The sequence below is a fragment of the Podarcis tiliguerta genome (assembly GCF_965153285.1).
Source record: "Podarcis tiliguerta genome assembly, chromosome: 6".
NCBI lineage: Eukaryota > Metazoa > Chordata > Lepidosauria > Squamata > Lacertidae > Podarcis > Podarcis tiliguerta.
Window position 1 is genome coordinate 61,836,028 of NC_139539.1, and position 17,351 is coordinate 61,853,378.

At 39.7% G+C, this 17,351-nt stretch overlaps 2 protein-coding genes across 22 annotated transcripts in view; one reads left to right on the forward strand and one right to left on the reverse strand.

Annotated features, from left to right (window-relative positions):
- The window catches only part of LRRC7 (leucine rich repeat containing 7), a 189,511-nt gene that overhangs the window by 163,355 nt on the left and 8,805 nt on the right, over positions 1-17,351 (forward strand). For 8 of the 13 annotated variants that reach the window (XM_083448338.1, XM_083448335.1, XM_083448327.1 and 5 more), the window contains one exon: positions 431-521. In XM_083448338.1, coding sequence (XP_083304464.1) covers positions 431-521 — 91 coding nt within the window. Of the gene's footprint in view, positions 1-430; positions 6,257-17,351 lie in introns of those variants that run through there. The other 5 variants (XM_083448341.1, XM_083448342.1, XM_083448330.1 and 2 more) reach the window with 2 other exon arrangements.
- LRRC40 (leucine rich repeat containing 40) overlaps positions 1-17,351 on the reverse strand; it is a 31,332-nt gene that overhangs the window by 724 nt on the left and 13,257 nt on the right. For 2 of the 9 annotated variants that reach the window (XM_083448352.1, XM_083448347.1), the window contains exons 12-15: positions 14,465-14,575; positions 13,011-13,088; positions 10,199-10,384; positions 7,146-8,584 (exon numbers count right to left, since the gene is read on the reverse strand). In XM_083448352.1, coding sequence (XP_083304478.1) covers positions 8,479-8,584; positions 10,199-10,384; positions 13,011-13,088; positions 14,465-14,575 — 481 coding nt within the window. In that variant the 3' untranslated portion in view covers positions 7,146-8,478. Of the gene's footprint in view, positions 1-2,733; positions 4,426-7,145; positions 8,585-9,950; positions 10,001-10,198; positions 12,027-12,181; positions 13,089-14,464; positions 14,576-17,351 lie in introns of those variants that run through there. The other 7 variants (XM_083448350.1, XM_083448351.1, XM_083448348.1 and 4 more) reach the window with 7 other exon arrangements.

Here is a 17,351-nt window from a genome sequence, read left to right on the forward strand (position 1 = left end):
ATACACTTTAGGTAATGTGGATTAGTCCAACAAGGATAACACTCATCCAAGTAGAGTTGCGGGTTGTAGTTATTTATTCTTATGAGACACTTGCATACACAGAAACCAATGTGATCAGGATTGAAACCTGAGTAGCTTCTTTCCGAGAGCAAGTCCCCTTGCTGAATGGAGACAGATCCCTGGAAACTGAAAATTATAAACCCAAATAAATTGGTATAAGGTGGAAATAAACAAGAGAGCAATAGATGACTACACCAATATGGGGTTGCATAGACTTTTGAAAAACCAAAATTTAAATGGAGCTTTTACTGGGATAACTTCTCAGCTGATTTTTATACACTTGTAGGATTTCAGTTGATTTTACAGCTGTATTTCCCATGTAGCCACAATGGATATCTAGTTATAATTTTTTCTCTTTTGTCTGTTACAGGCAAATGGACACAGTTTTGTACATATGGAACATGAAAAAGCTGTACTACTACTGAAGAGTTTCCAGAATACAGTAGACCTAGTTATTCAACGTGAGCTTACTGTCTAAATATTTTTTATAAATAGTAAAATATGTCTAGCCAGATCTAATGTTTAATTAAATAAAAATTTATATGCATATATATATAAATAAATGAATATATATATATATATATATGGGGGGAAATTGCCAATTGCTGGACCAATGGCAAACATAGTGCCAAATGTATAATATATGTTAGTACTGATCATTGGGAGGGATATCTATATAAATGTAACTTCCATGGGATTACATATTAGTTCTCATTGTAAGCCTCTGTGTGTTGGTACCAGCTTTTTTTCAAGATGATTTTTAATTATTTCTAGATGTCATGTAATTTCAGAACACAGAAGCACACACAAGCTATTTACAAATTATTCCGTCCATCAAAAAACAGACAGCATGCACACCACACCTTTAAAAGACATGACACCCATCTACCGCAATAGCCTTGTGAAGGATGAACTACAATTCCCAGGATACTCTGGGGGAAGCCATGCCCTTTTAAGGTAGTGTGTGTACCCAGCCACAGCCTCAAAGTTCTTCATGGCTTTAGAAATAAAACTATTTAAAACTATAATTCCCACAAAGTCTAAAGTCAAATATAAAGGATTATTAAATAGTATTTTTATAGACACTTAAAATGAAATCTATATATAAATTAAACCTGTAGTCCTATATCCACTTACCTGAGAATGAATTCCATTGCAGTTAATGGGGATTTCTTCTGAGGAGACATTTATAGAATTGCACTTTAAAACTTTTGGGCCTGATACAACTAAATATTTGTGCTAGCGGGAGACAGTGCAATGAGCTCTGCTAGTGCAACAGGGCTCTCCCCTACTTCTGGCCACCCAACAGCTGGGGGGGGGCAGAGGAAAGGGAGATCTTTCTGACTGGCAAGCAAAAATGCTTGCGCTGACAGAACAAACGCAATGGTGAGACACTGAATTCCTCCCTTTGCCTTTTTAAATTTCATGGGTAGTGTTCAACTCTTTTGCTCAGAGTAGTAATGTCTAAGTTCATCATTTTCATTGATTTCAATGCATCTATTCTGAGTAAAACTTAACCGAATAGCACCCAATGCCTTACAGGATTAATTTAAGGTACTCCCTGAGCTGGGAGAGGGTGTCGCACACGCAAAACTGAGCTTCAGTGTGTATACTATTATTTGAAAAGCTCATCTCCTGCCCTTCATATGTATTTGCATCACTCAGGGTAGCTTGAAATAATACAACCATATAAACCAATACAACAAAGACAGGCGCAGCCGAAGATGATGATGATAAGATGCACCACACAGCAGGCGTAAGATATACAGTGAGATATGATATAATGAGGTAATATAATGTGGGTATGACCACAGAGGTGGCTTTTTTTGCCACTTCCCATCCAATATTCAATGTTCAGCCTGGAACATGACATGGAAGGAAGCCTTCAAAGCAAATCTTAGGCAGCAGGCAACCTAGGAGGGGGAGAGATGGTCCCTCAGGTATCCTTTAGGGCAGGGATGAGGAGGAACCTCTTTGTCAGGCCCTCAGATTCTCCCCAGGCCACACACTGCCCAACTAGAACGTGTCTCTGAGCTGGGCTAAGGCACAGGCACAGAGGAAAAGGTGGGTGGGTGAGTGGGTGCCTGCCTGGGTAAACCTCTGCCTTTCTCATGGGTTTGCATGGCTGGAATGTAGTCCAATGTACAAAAGTCTCACATCCTTTGTTCAGCCCACTTGTCCTCTGGCCCCACCCGCCACTAACATGTGGCCCCTGGAAGGTTCCCCATGAGGTAATGCAGCCCTCAGTTTGAAAAAGGTGCACCATGTTTGCTGTTAGGGCTTCAAAGATAATTACCAGAACTTTGAATTGTGTCCAGAAAGGAATTAGCAGGAAGGGGATTTGCTCTTTCTTACTACAATCATAGGGACACGGGTGGCGCTATGGTCTAAACAACTGAGCCTAGGGCTTGCCGATCAGAAGGTCGGCAGTTTGAATCCCCATGACGGGGTGAGCTCCCAGCTCCTGCCCACCTAGCAGTTCGAAAGCACGTCAAAGTACCTAAGGGTCAGGGGTACCTTTACCTTTACCACAATCATGGGACGTGGTTTAGGGTTATACAAAGAATAGTCACAGCTAATCTGAATATTTGTAACCTGCAGTGCACTCCTTCCATGCCATTTCCCATGTTCCAAGCTCAGACCCTCCTATTGCAAAAACATGCTCAGCTCAAATTCTTAATGAACAACATGCTTTATTAGATGAAATATGTGTAGGAGTTTATCCACAAGGTGACAGTTAATGAAGGGGAACAGTGTGCAAATCACTTAATATTGCTTATCAATAGAAGAACCATTACTGTAGCTAATTAAAAGTGGTTTAGCCCTAATGTAATTCAGTTCTCTTAGCACTTTACACAAGCAATAATGTTTCTGAATATACATTATAATTAAACTATTTAAAATATTTATATGACACCTTCTCCTAGGTTCAAGACAGTTGGCAATGATTAAATATAAAACCATAAAATAACTCAGGATAGCCTTACGACTAAACAGAATGTGGTTTCAGCTCAACTGTTTTATTAAATCAGATAATGATTGCTTAAGGTTGCTTAATTAACAAGTGGGGATAAAGTTGATCTACCTGCCATGGAAGCCAGGGAGATGGCCTGGGAATCATATGTTCTTGCTTTTGTTTTGTAGCAAGAATGGAGAATAAGATGTTATTGCTTTTGCATGCTGTGGGCCTGTAGTGATCTTTGAATCCCAGATCAATGATCTAAAACTTCAAATGCTATGGAACTTACTAGTCCTCCTATCCAGATGGGGATCCTATGTTTTAAAATTCATTTGTTTTCATTTTTGATAATGATTTAAAAATACAGTGAAATCCAAAAGTTGACATTTATTCTACACTTCTTTAGAATTTGACTCTGCTGCATTGGTTGCCATGGCACCAGTTCTGTTAGCAACAGTTCTTAAAGGTTTATTTACCAACTCTCACATTAGAGCTACACTGTAAGTAAAATAAAGGGAAAGGCTGACATTCCTTTAATTCAGCACAACAGCTGTTCAGGAAAACATAATGTGTATGGAGCATCACTACATGGAGGCAGTGACACAAGCTTGTTATGTATCTATGCAGGCAGGCAGGACATACACTTGTGGGGAAAAACTCAAAGTATTTGTTTAAAAACGGTAGATGGCAAGTACTCTTAAGAATCATGTGCTTTTCTCCCATGCCTCTTGCAGTATAGACGTCTGCTCATACAATTGCATGCATTAATAAATTCAAAAGCTTCTTGGTTTGGAACCATTGTTCTTGCCTATATGCAAATTTTAATTTATATATGAGCTATAACATACGACCACCAGATAACTCAGGCAACCACCATAATTAAGATTCAAAGTCATGTGTTCTGCTTATAGCCACCTGCTGCAGCAATTGCAGAAGCCCTATGACTACAAATATAGGTAGTCAAAATGTAACAACTTCTGCCGTTACTGGTTTTGCCACTACACTAATCTCTTTCTTCCCTCATGGAACTCAAGTCAGCATACATCTTATTTCCATGTGATCTCCCATCTAAGCATCACACGCTTTCTCAGTGATGATGCTTCCATTTTGGAACCAACACCACCCCTCCATGATACCTAAATCTTGTTAAGTTTTAGATACCTGGTAATTCACACAGGCACATAGCAAGATCTGATGCCAGTATTGTTATTTTTAGGTGGCTGGCTCTATGCCTCATTTTAGTAACTGTATTGTGAATTTGAAACTGTTTTGTTGTAACTCACCCAGAAATTAGTGTGCAATGAGACTAGATGAGAAATGTTTCCCAAAAAAGGGCAGACTTCTTAGCTATATTGGTTGCATCAAGTCCCTCTGGATGGTGCCCTGTGTGACCGGTGCCGTTTTTTCTAGAAAAAGAGATACTGGAACTTACCATGAATGCCTCCCTTCTTCTCTTATGATGGCAATGGCACCCACCTGAGAGGTGCCAGAACTGAGTTCCAGTGAGTTCTGGCTGGGGAAAAAAGCCCTGCTTGTGACCAATTTATAAATAAAAGATGGAACAGTAGTTAATTTAAAAACAAAAACCTATTACAAACCTTGTGCCTAGGATATCTGGAATGAAAGCTATGTTCCACAAATGATAGTGTTCTTTACCCTACCACTCTCTGCTTCCCTTTCTTGCAGCAGCAGTGCCTACTCATTTACCAAACTAAAACCAGTAGTTTCAGCATTGTACAGAGCTAACTTGTGAGTGTACTGAGTTCTGTGTCTGACTGCAATACATGCCTCTCTAAGAAATAATCATGCAAATCACAGAAATATAAGCAAAATGCTAATCTGCTCACCTCCCTGCTAATGTTCAGAATGTATCATTGTCAACAGCAACAGTGTTAGTAACATTGATTCGGGTTTTCCATGTTTACAGCTTTCATGTACTTTTGGGGCAAAATTAAGATGGAACTCAAATAGTGACTTACACTTTCACAAAACATTTTTTCTTCCTTTAGGAATTGCTGTTGAATATTTTCAGTTCCATTTTTTCCTTTGCTCATGGTCTTCATTATTGCATTGTGTTCCAAGTATGAGATAAGAATAAAATCTATTTCTAAACCAGTAATTTGGATTGGATTCACATGTAGTGAAGGTGGGTTAATGAACAACAAGGGCAGTTTTTGCTATGCCCAACAACAATGGTAGTCATATTTGCGCAGCCCAATACTGACACCCAAAGGCAAAGCCTAGTTTTCCTCAGCACACACATTTTTAATAGCCAGATTTCTAACGCTCTATACAATAGCAGAATTTTAACTCAGACTTTTAGAATGAGTCGTCCTTACTAGTCTTTTTGAACTTTTCAGATGCGCATTAAGTCAAACACAAAACATGTATAATACACACCATTTTACTCCATCTAGAATTTTCATGCCCTCTTGTAAAAGCTTTTATTCTTAACATCAAGAAGCCACACCAGTTCAGCACAAGAGGCTGAATTTTTATAAACTGGGGCCTTTCCTGCCTCTTTGCTAGCTTAGGTGGCTTAACACTGGGCAAGACAAAGACTTATTAAGTTACATTTTTCTACTTGTGAGTACTGTAATCAAGTCAAAAACAACTTACTTTATTACAAATTTTACCATTTTATAAAACACATGTTTAATTATAGAGATAGCTGTATTGTAATTAATATTTTGAGAAAATTGTGATTTTGAGCTTAAATTATATACAGAACTGTCATTTTTGTATGTGTTACAAAGATTGCTATATGAAGAACTGTACTTTTCAGTTTAATTACAATATCATTGTAAATATGGCTGAATGAAGAACCACTTACTACTCTATGAACATAGATTGTGAATGTATTTCAATGTCTTTGCAGTATACAAACTTGGAACTTGGAAGCTGCTTCATTTTACGTGCAAAAAGGTACTTTAAAGCTATATTTTAAATCTATTGATTCAGTGAAATCAATTATCTTTCATTTGCACATGCAGGTGGTATCGCTCCCATTTTAATTTGTGTATTGACACTAACTGGTAAGGTGCATATTGTGTCTAGAATGCATTTTGCAGATGCTTTCTGTACATAAAAAGAATACAGGGACTCAAACAATGCTGTGCAGCGTATAGCAGAGCCATTTTCGGCTTTGATGTACTCAACCTTTTTCAGTATTTAAAAAAAGTGTTTTGAATAATATATTAAAAAGTCTATTGTATAAATAAAGGCACCTTATTGTAAGTACTTTGTGCGGGAGTCTTGCAATCACTTTTTTTTTTTAAGACAACTATTTCACTTTTGCTAATTCATAGAAACAACACCAAGCTTTTTGCCAGGCCTCTTATTATTATTTTACTTCCTCAATCCAAGTGCATCAGAAGTACAGAACTAGAAATGCATTCGCCAACATAGAAAGACGCTGTCAGCTTTTCAGGTAGTTCTCACTACCTAGGAGTTTCGACTTGCAGAGAATGGTTTAGTACAATGGTTGCTAGTACTGGATGGCTGTCAGCATGTTATTAGGCCAGTTGGCAGCATAAAGCTCTACAATCTTTAGAAGAACCCACTGCCACCATCCAACAGATACATATGCTTCAGTGCACCTAACGCTATGCTGGATTGGGGTTAACATGTAGAACCAACTGGGGGGGGGCTGAAGGATTGCCACTGACATATTTAGAAAGATCCAAGTATGCAAGAATTGTTGCTAGTACTGCACCATCCTCACCTTCAGTCTCAAAGTATTCACCTTTGTAATTTGCTTCAAAATATCAAGGACAATCAGCGCCTAAATTGCACTACAGCCAGCATACTCCCTTCTGGAAATGTTTTAAGTAAGGGAAGGTGGCACATGGGCAGTTGCTAGATCACAACAGCAACGAGACCAGGGGCAGCTAACTGGTGGCCTTCTAGATGATGCTGGACTCCAGCTCCTATTAGCCCCAAACAGCATGGCTAATGGTCAGAAGTGATGGGAGTTGTGTTCCAAAAACAGGTTAATCACCCCTGCACTAGTCTCTCATTGGGTGCAGACTATGGCTTTCATAATTGTACCCAAAGTTTGGGGAAAAGGAAAGTATCTTATGGGCAATAGTGTATATATGCTTCTAATTATACATAACACAGGGGCTACTATAATAATAATAATAATTTATTATTTAGACCCCGCCTATCTGGCTGGGTTTCCCCAGCCACTCTGGGTGGTTCCCAACAGATTATTAAAAACACAAAAGCAAGACCAGGACAACACATTTAAGGGTGTAGGCATGGCTGTCCCAAATTAAGAACAGATCAGGGAAATTCACATCAATAACCCTCTTGCAAAAAGATTCCAGTTTCTACAAGTCTTAAAAATTTAATCTGAAAGTGGGGTTGCATGGTTGAACAGTTTTAGAGTTAAAAGAATTTCATATACTAGATCATACTCTGGTGCAGCTACATACCTCCTCCTTTCCAACTCCCAGTTTCACAGTTTTTTGCAAAGAAAGGAGAAAATTCATGTGTGTGGTGTTCACAGCTGACACAGGCCATGTGTCTTCATACTAAGCTATCCTTGTACAAGTAGGGCATCTCCTAAAAGAAGCAGTTCTTAATAGCAATAACATTTAAAAAAGGAAAGTAAATGGAAACTGCTAATTTTGGCAAACTAGCATCTTGAATAATTGCAAGGCGCACACACAACCAAGTATTAATTGTAAAAAAACAGAAAAAAATATTCCAACATTTGTGATGTTCCACACAGCAGAGTTTTTCTAAACATTTCTGGCATTTGTAAACAGTTGCACTAAGTCATTTGGTTAAATTTATGAAACTGATCATTTGATATATAATTTGAGTTTTATTTTCAAATAATAATTTGATAAATGTGCCAATTCATTAGTGATTAAGTCAGCACCATAATTCTTCAGCAGGCAATTGCTTGGTGCAAATGCTTCATATTATGCAAATCAAGATCTGGATTTATTTTATTTGGGGGGCAGCCCTTTTTTGGTGACCTTAAAATTAGCTAAAAGAAAAGGAAGTTTAAAACAGGATTTAAAAAAATTAACACAATAGCACAATTCTAACCATATCCAATTTTGGATAACGTACAGCACCTGTTCATATAGAATATGTGGGTTAAGAGGAGATCAGATGGGTACATGGATACAGCTATCAATAATTCCTAGATGGTAGCAGTATTTTTACAATCATGTCATGGTCAGGGGAATTGCTGCTGGACGAATAGAACCATCTATCAATAACCTACCCATACACCATACAAGTATGTACGCAAGCATAGTTTGAACTGGAGGCATGCAAGGTAAGAGTCCTTTGTGAAATAGCTCTTAAAAAGTGACCCCAGCATATGCACTCAGCTTATGCTAAACGAAGCAAATAGTTCTCATGTATAAGGACTTCGATCTTCATGCTTCAGAAGGTAAGATCTTGCACACATTTCAGTTCAAACCAAGCACAACAGATCAAGTAGGAATTCTGCTTCTTAGGTATTCAAGCACAGCAGCTGTCCCCTTGGCAAGAATAGCAGCTCGAGGAGTCCGGAAAGGATTGCCTTCCAGCAAAAGTGTCCTAACAGAAGGACCAAAAACCAGTTAAGACTACTGTATGTGTGTGCACGCATGTACATGCATACACACAATCGCCATTCATAAATGAGAAAATCTTAAGACTTTTATTGTGTCATTTATTTAAAAATGGCAGTCAGCAATGTCTCTACTCCAGCCTAGTGCCCTCCAACTGTTTTAGACCAACTCCCATCAGCCTCAAGCAGCATGGCTAATTGTCAGGAATTATGGGAATTGTGTCCCACACATCTGGAGGGCATGAGGCTGAGGAAGCCTTCTCTACTCATTTACCGTATTGGCCCAAATATAAGAGGCACTTCCCTGCCCCCCAAATTCCGACTGTGAAAGTTAAAGTGCAGCTTATATTCACGACCTTACAAAAATTGGCTTTTACGATACTGCTGCTGAAACAGACATACGGTAAAACGCAACAAAAAAAATGTTTTATTGCCGATTTGAGAGCTTGAGTCGCTGTGGAATTGTAGCAATTGAATAGCGATTTGCGATTTTAGCGATTGTACGGTAACTTTTGCGGGCTTGCAAGATCAAAGACTTAAATTGGCTTGGAGTTACAATTCTACCAACTGCAGCAATTTTCAGCCTGTAACCCAGTTTTAAGGGAGCGGCTTATATTAGAGTATTGTCTTTGTGAGAGATTGAATAGAAACACTAGTCTAGTGTGCTGTTGAACTTTTAAGCAGATGAAGCGATAATAATATTTTGCCCTGAATAAGTCCAGTTGTGGTTGAAAGATGGCAAATAAACCATATTGGCCTGAATATAAGCTGCACCCGCAGATAAGCCGCACCTTTAAAATTCAAGGGGGAAAAGACAACACTCTTTCTTAAACAGTCACTTGGGAAATGTTTTTCTTACATTTCTACATTTTTCTTATTCAGACCTTTGTAGATGGAATTCATTGAATTTGAAACCAGCTTAAAATTCTAGTGTTATTGTAAATCCTGAACCTGGTTGGGGGAATGCATGCTGCAGATATACATGATCCCCTGACTCAATATTGATCCCTTAATTGGGACCGAGGGATCAGGAGAATACATCTCAATCAATTCTCCCTGTCTGCATCAGACCACATTATTATTTTATTCAACAGTTGAGCCACTTCACCACTCACTGATTTATGCATAAAATTCCAGCATTGCACCATGAAAAGAAAACTGCATCACCATCTATTTAGGACCATCAGTTAGGATGAGCAGTTTTGCAAACAGGGTTCTCCTGTGCTCCTTACATGTTGACTGAGCTTATTTGAACATGGGCTTTCTAACAAATCTCGTTTGTGGAATTCTATCCCATACAGGGTTAGGAAAACTATCCATTCAAATATTCAGTTATATTCTACCCATGCTTACTGAGTATATACAATCCTGGGAAGCAGAATCTTGTTCAATTCAACCAATGTCTGAAAAGATCCAAAGAGTACACATTTTCAAAATTGTAACCTAATCTATTCAAATAGTCAGATGACACAAAAATGAGATTGATTTCATTATGAACATTTGTACTGCTTTGTTTAGTCTTTCCTAGAATAAATATGAACATTTTCAACTAGAATATGCTGTATAGGAAAAAGTTATCCAAAATTCACGAAGTTAATCACCTGAGATTGACGCAGTTCCCAAGTTCTGGTGGTACTTGTAGGAGGTCATTATTTTGAAGATCTAGGGTACCAAGCCTGTCCAACTTCTTTATTTGCAGAGGGTCCAGGGATCCAACCTGATTATTAGCAAGGAGGATTGTTTCAAGAGTTGGAATGTGATACAGCACATTTGGAAATATTTTAAATCTATGAAGAAAACCAGAGACACTTCATTAATATAATTATGAATAACCTACCCAAGAATATAATTTGTAAATACAACCAATGCACAAGTGACTTGAGTTTATTAGAAGCCTTTAGAGAACTAATTTACAAAACCAAGTGTTGGATTCAGATTAAGTTCTATTCTAGGCTTCATCAACAGGAGTATAGCATCCATATCAAGGGAAGTAATACCACTCTATTCTGCCTTGGTCAGACCACACCTGGAATACTGTGTGCACTTCTGGGCACCATAATCTAAGAAGGATGTTGACAAGCTAGAACATGTGCAGAGGGCAACCAAGATGATTAAGGGTCTGCAAATTAAGCCTTACAATGAGCGCTTGAAGGAGCTGGATATGTTTAGCCTGGAAAAGAGGAGACATAGATATGATAGCCATCTTAAAATATTTCATGAGCTGTCACATGGAGGAGGGAGCATGCTTGTTTTCTCCTGCTCTGGAGAGTAGGACTCAAACCAATGGCTTCAAGTTGCAAGAAAGGAGATTCTGACTAATACATTTGGGAAAACTTTCTGACAGTAAAAGCTGTTTGGCAGTGGAACAGACTACCATGAAAGGTGGTGGATTCTTCTTCCTTGGAGGTTTTTAAGCAGAGATTGGATGGTCACCTGCCATGGATGCTTTAGCTGAGATTTCTGCATTGCAGGGGGTTGGACTAGATGACCCATGGGTCCCCTCCAACCTAAAAGATTCTATAATTCTAAGCTAGCCACTACTTAATCCTATTGCTTTCAATGAAACTATGTGCAACCAACTAAAGTCTAGAACCAAGCCAATATTTGGAGCTTCTAATTTTTCAGCTAATAATGGCTGACGTTCTGCATAGAGATGCTTCCTACTGAAGGTAACATGGTCCGCTCAAGCCTTTTGCAGCCTTCTCCATGAGTCATCCCTCTCACCAGACAACCTGCCCGAAGTTGGTGACAGTTGGCTCCTTTTGTTCTCTGCTCAAGTACTTTCCTTTACTTGATCTTGTGTTTTTCCTATTGTGTATTTTGTGAGTTGGTGGGGGTTCTTAAACTGTGTTTCTTCCTCTCTATCCCTTTTGGTGTTGCTAAACTGAGGAGTTTTCCTGCCTTTTTCATTCCCTGCCTTCATGACAGTGCTAGAATTTCAGGCTCAAAATGTTTCTCTTTAGAGAGCTGACTCTCCCAAGGCATAAAAGGTCAGGGGAATGTTTCCAAGGCAACAGCACCCAGAGGGGCACAGTCAAATAAATGTATAAACACTAATTCCCTCAGCAACTTTTTCGTAAGGATTCAAAAGCATGCTTTTTCTTTCACTTTAGGTATTTTCCCCTAGATGCATATATGTGGAAGGATTTACAAGGGTAACTGGTCCTTTTAAACAGTTACAGTTTTGAAATGAATGAATGAATTAGTTACCTAATGAGTCCATGAGGAGTTGGATGTGTCCTTGCAGAGGGTGGATTGGAATTACACTGCTGTATGAAATTACAAGATGGGCTTGTCCTTCTTCTAATTTCATGAGGCTTCACCCATAGCTATTGAAAATGCATAGATGCCTCTCTTTTTTCACCATTTTCAATTAACTGGCTTAAAGAACTCCAGTTTTCTGCACAATTATGTGCAACTTGGCTATGGCTTAGAATCATAGAATTGTAGAGTTGGAAGGGACCCTGAGGATCATCTAGTCCAACTCCCTGCAATGCAGGAATACGCAGCTGTCCCATATGGGGATCAAACCTGCTACCTTGGTGTTATCAGCACAATGCTCTAACCAACTGAGCCATCTGGGCTTGCACATGGGACAATCTCAGATGCTCATCTGTTTTTTCTGCCATCATCTTGACAGTTCAGGGTTGTTGGGAAAATAAAATGAGTGGGGAAATCACATACACCACTCCTTGGAGGAAGGAGGGGTATATGTAATAATAAATAAAACGCAAAATAAACACCCAACTGAATACTGAGCTCTGCAAAATACGGTCTCTGTCAGAAACCATTTCTGTTTTCTTCCATATGATGTAGGAGTCAGGCCTTTAGTGTGGCAGTGCCTACCCTTTGAAATTCCTTCCGTTAAATAACAGACAGGAACTATCACCAGTGGGGTTTTTTCAGGGGGTATTCAAGGGTACGCAGTACCGACAACTCTCTTTTTGTTGTTGTTAAAAAGTGAAGCACTTACTGCAACAACTTCATGGTGAGTACCAGCACCTCTTTTTCTAGAAAAAAAGCATTGGCCATCGCTATTGTCTCTCTGGCACCTGTTGAAGACCTTCCTTTTAAGGGGATTTTTATTCCAATCTATATTTGTATTTGCTTTGACATGGTTTTCATTGTTGATGTTTTAATTGTTAAAATCACTTCAGGAAGCAGTTCATTCATAAGAAAACAACATCTGGAAGCCCACAGGTTCCCCACACAAGACTTAAGCTAAAGTGTCACAGAAGTTTCTTCTTCCAACAGGACACTGCTAAGGCAAGCAGACTTTTTGAGTGAAGTTCTAAAAGCAGGAGCCTGCTGTAGATCCTAGGAATAGGGATGTCCTGTAATACTATAAAGCTAAGACAAAAGACCAACCTTGTATTTAGCAATTTTGGTAAAGTTATCTACAAGACCACTTACCTGTTAAAGGCAAGATTAATTATTTGCAGTTTTGTCAGTGCTTCCATTTCATCAGGCAGAGATGTCAAAATGTTATTTCTAAGTTGAAAAAAGCAACCAAATACACCAACTATTAATTTTTATTAAAAGTTGGTATTTTAACTGAACCATTTTCAAATACAAGATTTATATTCATTTGCCTCAATAAGCAAGCAGAACTGTTGGTACCTATTCTATTGTGAATTCCCATGACAAAGTATCACTTGTGTATAGGAAATTATGTACCCTACATATAAAGCAACATACATGATGAGTGCACATTAGTACCAGTAGAACCACCATGTTCAGGAACAATATGCTTTTGACTACCAGTTGCTGAGATCAGAGAAAATGGAGGGTTAAGACCCACTTGTGAGCTTCTGAGAAGCATCAGACTAAGCATCTGGAAAAAGAGTTATATGCATATTATAGGTACCTCACAACTTAATGTGTAACTTAACTTACACAACTGCAACTTTGTGCAGGGGGGGGATAAATAAATGGAGAAGACCATTCACCATTTATTTATCCTCCCTCAAGCTGCACAAAGCTGCTACTGTGTGCTTACTTGGCTTTGGGAAGGCAGTATGAGGGCTCTGGGCCAGAGCCTTCACACTGCCTTCCCAAAGCCTCACCGTGAGGCAGAACTTTCCAAACTGCGTCACGACACATTAGTGTGTCAGCTGCAGTGTGTCATGCGAACACTTCCTGTGCTCTTCCAGGGGCTGGAAAGGGGTTAGTTTAACCTCTGGTTTGTTAGTAAAACTTAATTACTGGATTGCAAAATGATGCATGTCTAAAAAGTGTGTCACCAATATAAAAAGTTTGGAAAGCTCTGCCGTAAGGGCTCATATTATGCAAGTTACCTGTACTGAATGGAAGAAGTAGGGTATGGGTGAATGTAAAAAAGGTTTAGCCTAATTTTTATCTGCTGTTTTATTAACATTGCTTTATAGATTACAATAAATTATTATATATTGTATTATTTGGTAGCAGACCCATTCAGGGGGCGGGCAGCAGATACACTTGCCCCAGGCCTCAGAGGGTTAAGCGAGCTGGGGGCCCCTGTCAGGGACCAGCTGCTTTTTCTTTTTCGAGTTTATAACTTTATTCTAACAAGACTCTGGTCCGGGCCTCAGACAAGCTCCGCATAGGCCTGCTTGGTAGGGTAAGCTTTAATAGCTCCGGCACTGAAATGGTTGTGTTTGTGTTGTAACTGGGATGTTCTACTGTTATGTTCATTGCTGTTTGCAAGCTGCTCTGGGATTCACTTGAATACAAATACAGTGCAATTTTTTTTTTAAAAAAAATACCTACCTACATTGGCTAACATTCAACTGTCAACTGTCAGCATTAATCAAGTGGAAAATCTTTAAGGGAATCTACAAATTCCCTTCAAAAATGTCGTATAAACAAAGGCTTAAGTAATCACCTACCTAACATCCAAATGTGTCAGTCTGTGAAGCATACAGAGCTCCAGAGAAATAGACGAGAGCTTGTTGAAACCAAAATTGATATCAGAGACTGATTCTTTTAGTTCCACAATTCTGCAGCCCAGTTGTAAAAAAAGAAAAGGAAAAATAAAGCAATTGATCTCATCAATTGTTTCATGCTATTTCAAAAGATCAGATTAAACCGGATTGTATTCACCACTGTGTAACTTTCTATTAGTTTCTCTCAAACACTGGGGCAGGACCAACCAATGGGCCCTAGGTCAGCTTTAGATAGGCCACAGCCACAATATGAAAATACCTGCTTCCTGGTTCAAACTAACTCATTAAGTCTGAATTGGGAACTCTGCTTACTTTAAACCAGCGGTAGCTGATGTTGTGGGCCACAAGTCCCATCACCTCCAGCCAGCATGGCCAATAGTCAAGGATAATAAGAGTTCTAGTCCACAACATCTGTTGGGCATCATGTTGGATTCCTCTTGTTTAAACTATGGTTTGTTAGAAGAAGCCAGTATCAGAAATCTTGGGGCACATTCACATGCAACTCTCAACCATGGTTTAAAAAAATGTGGACACACCTGCACTCTACTCTTCACATCCTGTGTGCCTAGGAGGATAATTTTGCCAAAGTATACAGTAGTTTACTTTTACGGAACCATGGCTTAGTTTTTATATATACAGTGCAGTATATACATAGATATACACACATGAATATATATATATATATATATATTTGCTTTCGTAGATTTTCACGGGTACAGGAATGCAGGTTTTGGTGTCCTCGGGTGTCTTCCCGTGTAAAAGTTGGGGTGTCTAGGCGACGTTTCGACGAGGTCTCACTCGTCATCTTCAGGCTGGTGCTTTCGGCTTCTTGTTACTGGAACAGAGCAGGATCTCAGTGTTTGAGTTCCTATAAATACTGTTGAGGAGGTGTGGTGTATAGCCTCCAATGTTCTGGGCAGAGAGGAGGTTCCCAGGCTAGTGTGCCTTTTCTTCTTTTGTTCCTTAATTACTTGAGGGATATCTTGAGTGATTTCTTGAGTGATTTCCTGAATCCCACTTAGGTGGGTCATTAGGTGTGGATTAGTTGCTAAAGCCTTCGTGTCTTGAACTCTTGAACTTTGTGAAGAGTTTTTCTGAGAAGATGGCTGTACTGCACTTGGTTGTGCTCTGGCTTGGCTTCGTGTATAGGGGCGAGCTGTGGTTTTGTGGCCTGTGCCAGCCAGATCTGTGTAGGGATTGCAGGGGGGTGCTTTGGCTCAGATATGTTGACGACACCTTTGTAATTTGGCCACACGGGAAGGAAAAACTGGATAGCTTCCTCACACATCTCAACAGCCTACACCCCAAAATACAATTCACTATGGAAATAGAAGCCAACAACCAACTTCCCTTCCTTGACGTCCTAATCTACAAAAAACCTGATGGCTCCCTAGGACACACTATCTACCGGAAAAAAACACACACCAACCGCTACTTACATGCACAATCACACCACCACCCTGCACAAATAAACTCCGTAGCCAAGACTCTCATCTCCAGAACCAAACGCCTGGCTGACGAAGACCACTTGACAACTGAGTTACAGAATCTCTCAAATGTGTTAATTGCCAATGGATACCAGCAAAACAGGGTTACGAAGCTAATCCAAAAAGAAACACCCCCCAAAAACCAAGACACAGAAGAAAACAATGGCATAGCCCTCCTTCCTTATATCAAGGGCACTACAGATAAAATTAGCAAAATCCTCCATAAACACAATATCAAAACAGCCTTTTGCACCAACCAAAAAATAGCCAATATCCTCAGAAACCCCAAGGATAAAATTCAGTTGGAAAACCAAGGGGTCTATGAAATACCCTGCAAAGTCTGCCCAGCCACGTACATTGGACAAACAAACAGACGAATAAATGCACGGATCGCAGAACACAAGAATGCCGTCAAAAAAGAAGAAAAAACTTCCTCTCTTTTCCAACACATGAAAGAAACAGGACACGAAATTAATTTTGCAGATTCCAAATTGCTCTTTAACATGGAACATCACCACAAGAGAATAATCATGGAAGCCATCGAGATAGAGAAACACCCTCACAACATGAACAAGCGTGACGACACATCCCGCTTGCCAGACATCTGGAAATTAGCCCTCCCCACAAAATCTGACACCAGATCCAGAGGCACACAGAACGCCATCACCAATCAACCACACCAGACCCAAACCCAGACCCTCTCCACAGATAAATTACAGACACCATCCAGTAGCCAAACCAGGGTGGCACCTCCGGATGCTGCACCCCCCTGCAATCCCTACACAGATCTGGCTGGCACAGGCCACAAAACCACAGCTCGCCCCTATACACGAAGCCAAGCCAGAGCACAACCAAGTGCAGTACAGCCATCTTCTCAGAAAAACTCTTCACAAAGTTCAAGAGTTCAAGACACGAAGGCTTTAGCAACTAATCCACACCTAATGACCCACCTAAGTGGGATTCAGGAAATCACTCAAGAAATCACTCAAGATATCCCTCAAGTAATTAAGGAACAAAAGAAGAAAAGGCACACTAGCCTGGGAACCTCCTCTCTGCCCAGAACATTGGAGGCTATACACCACACCTCCTCAACAGTATTTATAGGAACTCAAACACTGAGATCCTGCTCTGTTCCAGTAACAAGAAGCCGAAAGCACCAGCCTGAAGATGACGAGTGAGACCTCGTCGAAACGTCGCCTAGACACCCCAACTTTTACACGGGAAGACACCCGAGGACACCAAAACCATATATATATATATATATATATATATATATATGGCTTGTTATAAAACTTAACAGTTTGTTTCAAATCAGACCCCTAGGCACTGGCAGAGGAAGAGGA